This window comes from Ips typographus, linkage group LG7 (assembly GCF_016097725.1).
Source record: "Ips typographus isolate SLU linkage group LG7, UJ_Ityp_2.0, whole genome shotgun sequence".
Classification (NCBI taxonomy): domain Eukaryota; kingdom Metazoa; phylum Arthropoda; class Insecta; order Coleoptera; family Curculionidae; genus Ips; species Ips typographus.
In genome coordinates, this window is record NC_138428.1 from 3,323,013 (window position 1) to 3,325,897 (window position 2,885).

Sequence of the window (2,885 nt, forward strand, 5' to 3'; positions counted from 1 at the left end):
ACAGCAAACAAAAATTTAAAAATGTCTGTGAATTAATTAAAAATGTTTTCAGGAAGGCCAATGTTTAATGCTTTTTTTAGGTGGGTTTATAAACCATCTTACTTCTTCTAATGGAATATTTGTAGTGAAGAAAACTGAAATTTGTAAGAAGCCACTTTGATTTCCTTACCAAATACCCATGCAAATGGATCTTAATCAAAGTAAGTGGTGCAGATGAGAAAAGTTGACTGAAGTTCACCAAATTATTTGAAAGTGCTGGTAGTCTTGCTGTGCTAACTTGGGAAGAGTTGTTATGACAAGGTTTTAAGCTCAATATTAACCAGGACATAACCAAAATTTTTGTTTAATGTCAAAATTAGAGTTTTTCCCTGTTTTGGTATAATGTTATAATTACCCACTTTTTACTTCTTTAAACCTACTTTCCATCTCAAATATTTTTGAGATTCCAACCACAAATATTTAATACGTAAATACCAATAGTCCAGCCCTGTTTAACAGGGTGTGCAACCACCTCTAAGCGGTGGCACGCGACCAAAAAGGCAGGTCAGTCCCATCCCTACCCCCTTGGGCTTCTTCATTTCCGCTTAGGTCATCGCACGATCTACTTCCTATAACATCGTTTTAACTCTTTTTGGTGCCGCGTACCACTTGTGTCATGGTGTAAAACTAGTTTGAAAATGGACCAGCACCCTTTCTACTATGACCACCATCATCAACCCGGATTTATTAAAGTGGAAGACGCTATGGGAATGCAAACTGAATTCTACGACAGCAACACCTACGACTCGTATTTGTCTTCTTCTTCGTTTTCTGGTGAGCAACAACTATCCAGCTACGGTAAGTTTAAGTTTGAGTAAGCAGGCTCAGCTATACAGTGTAATTGTGGGTGGGCAGGAAGCTTTAATTTCTTCACCTTGAAACGGGACGAAGTCGATGACTCTAATGATGAGAAGAAGACGCAAACGGGGAAGAAGAGAAAAAAGTCAGTGAGGGAGAGACCGGCCTCACCTAATGTGATGAAAAGAAGAAGGCTGGCTGCCAATGCTAGAGAAAGAAGGAGAATGAACGGGTAAGTGTTTCTTTTTTTGGTGGGGTTAATCTGTCTTTAAAGTTTAGAACTGTATTGCTTTTGAGCAAGTTTTTTTACTTTTATAGCCTGGTATTTGACAGTTTACAGTATTTTGAGATATGTGCTCCAAAGAAAACAGTTTCATGTCACATCTGTTCAAAAATCCTCTTCATGGAGCTCCAAATAGCTATTTATGATATGAGTGTTAAAAGTGCATTTTCACTTTTAACACGAATACCATACAATATTTTTTCCCCAAAAGCATTAAAAATGATTCTTTATATTTGAGAATTTTTGTTTTCTGCAAACAGTCAAACCAGTTCCATAACAATCATTGTTGCCCTCAAAAATCAATTTCTTTGAAGGCTGTCATCCAATTTAAAAGCTTTTTGTGAATATACTTCGTCGCATAAATGAATGAAGAAAGTGTCATGGAACAAAATGATGAGAGAAAAGCCAAATAGCAATTAGTTATTTGATTACTTTTAACAGTACCAGTACCTAGTGCTTTAAGACGCTATTTTAAAGCACTAGTGCCTTAAAACAGTCTAAAACAGTCAAAATAACTAATAATTAATGTATTGGGTGTTGGATCGGCCTTGATCTGACGAATTTGAGTGCTGGTGAGGATCGAAACCGGTTCACAAAGGATCAATAAATATTTGCACTTTTATTGAACCACCCTGTGTTCCTCACAGCTAATCTGGTAAAAATAAGCCAGTTATACTATAATTAAGTATAATTTTCAGGTTAAATCAAGCATTTGACAGACTGCGTGAAGTGGTTCCAAGCCTGGACGCTGAACATAAACTGAGCAAATTTGAGACGCTCCAAATGGCTCAAACCTACATCGTAGCCCTAAAAGAACTTTTAACTTTGCACCGATAGTGAAATGACAAGCGTGCGGTAAAGTGTGTTTTTCGCACAGTTGTGAGAAAATTCTCTGTCCTTATCTAGTCCGAATTCCAAATAAGTGTTAGTGGCGGTAGTGATGATAAGTATGAAGAAGTGGTATGTTAAGTAGGCGCCTACGCCGCTGTTGTTGTTCCGCACAACTTCGCACATTATTTACTTATGCAAATGCGGGTAATTGTGATTTATTTTTGTAAATAAAAAATCGAAGGCGCGTGTTTTTGTTCCTGTCTGCGTATAACGCTATTGTTATTTATGCGCGGAGGCTGCGGGGCCTCAGACCTTAAATTAAACCTGACGGTTTCGTATTCTAGCAATAAAAAAATGCTAATCGCTCCTACTAGCACATTCTTCGTCGGACATCGGTTGCTTAAATTCCAGCAGTTTATAACTAACATATTTTCAACGACAAAGTACCCACTAAGTACCAGACAGGTACCGAGTAATAAAACACCTTCTTATCTTATCCGGCACGCGTAAAAGGAAACTGAGGGAAAAATGATGCGGTCGGATGCACTTTGGCTTGCATTAGCATTTTGATTACTATTCTATAGGGAAGGAATGCTAATTCTGACCTAATTATGCAAATCTGCCCCTTAGTACGGCCCTAGCGGGAAACATCTGCCACAGGTTGCATTCCTTTAATTCAAACGGCACGTGTCGGCTTTGATACTTATCTAGGGCTGTTTTAATGATTCCTTTGGGGGGTAGGTTGTCATTATATTGTAATCTTAAAGGTTTTTTTGTAGTTATGAAATTTTAATTGACGTGAGGTTATTGACTTAATATAATGACTTCAACGCTTGCAATAGGATAGGAAAAAGTATGTAATATAGGGTGCGGCAAAATCCTAATATCCCCATAGGAAAATTCTGGTGCCGTCAAATCAGGGGAATGAGGCGGT

At 37.9% G+C, this 2,885-nt stretch overlaps 1 protein-coding gene across 1 annotated transcript; it reads left to right on the forward strand.

Annotated features, from left to right (window-relative positions):
* Positions 1-458: 458 nt before the first annotated feature.
* Positions 459-2,199, forward strand: LOC145731881 (uncharacterized). Its single transcript, XM_081983876.1, has 3 exons — positions 459-837; positions 895-1,069; positions 1,819-2,199. The coding sequence occupies exons 1-3, from the start codon at positions 678-680 to the stop codon at positions 1,955-1,957; spliced, it is 474 nt and encodes a 157-aa protein (XP_081840002.1). The 5' UTR covers positions 459-677; the 3' UTR covers positions 1,958-2,199.
* The last annotated feature ends 686 nt before the right edge of the window (positions 2,200-2,885 follow it).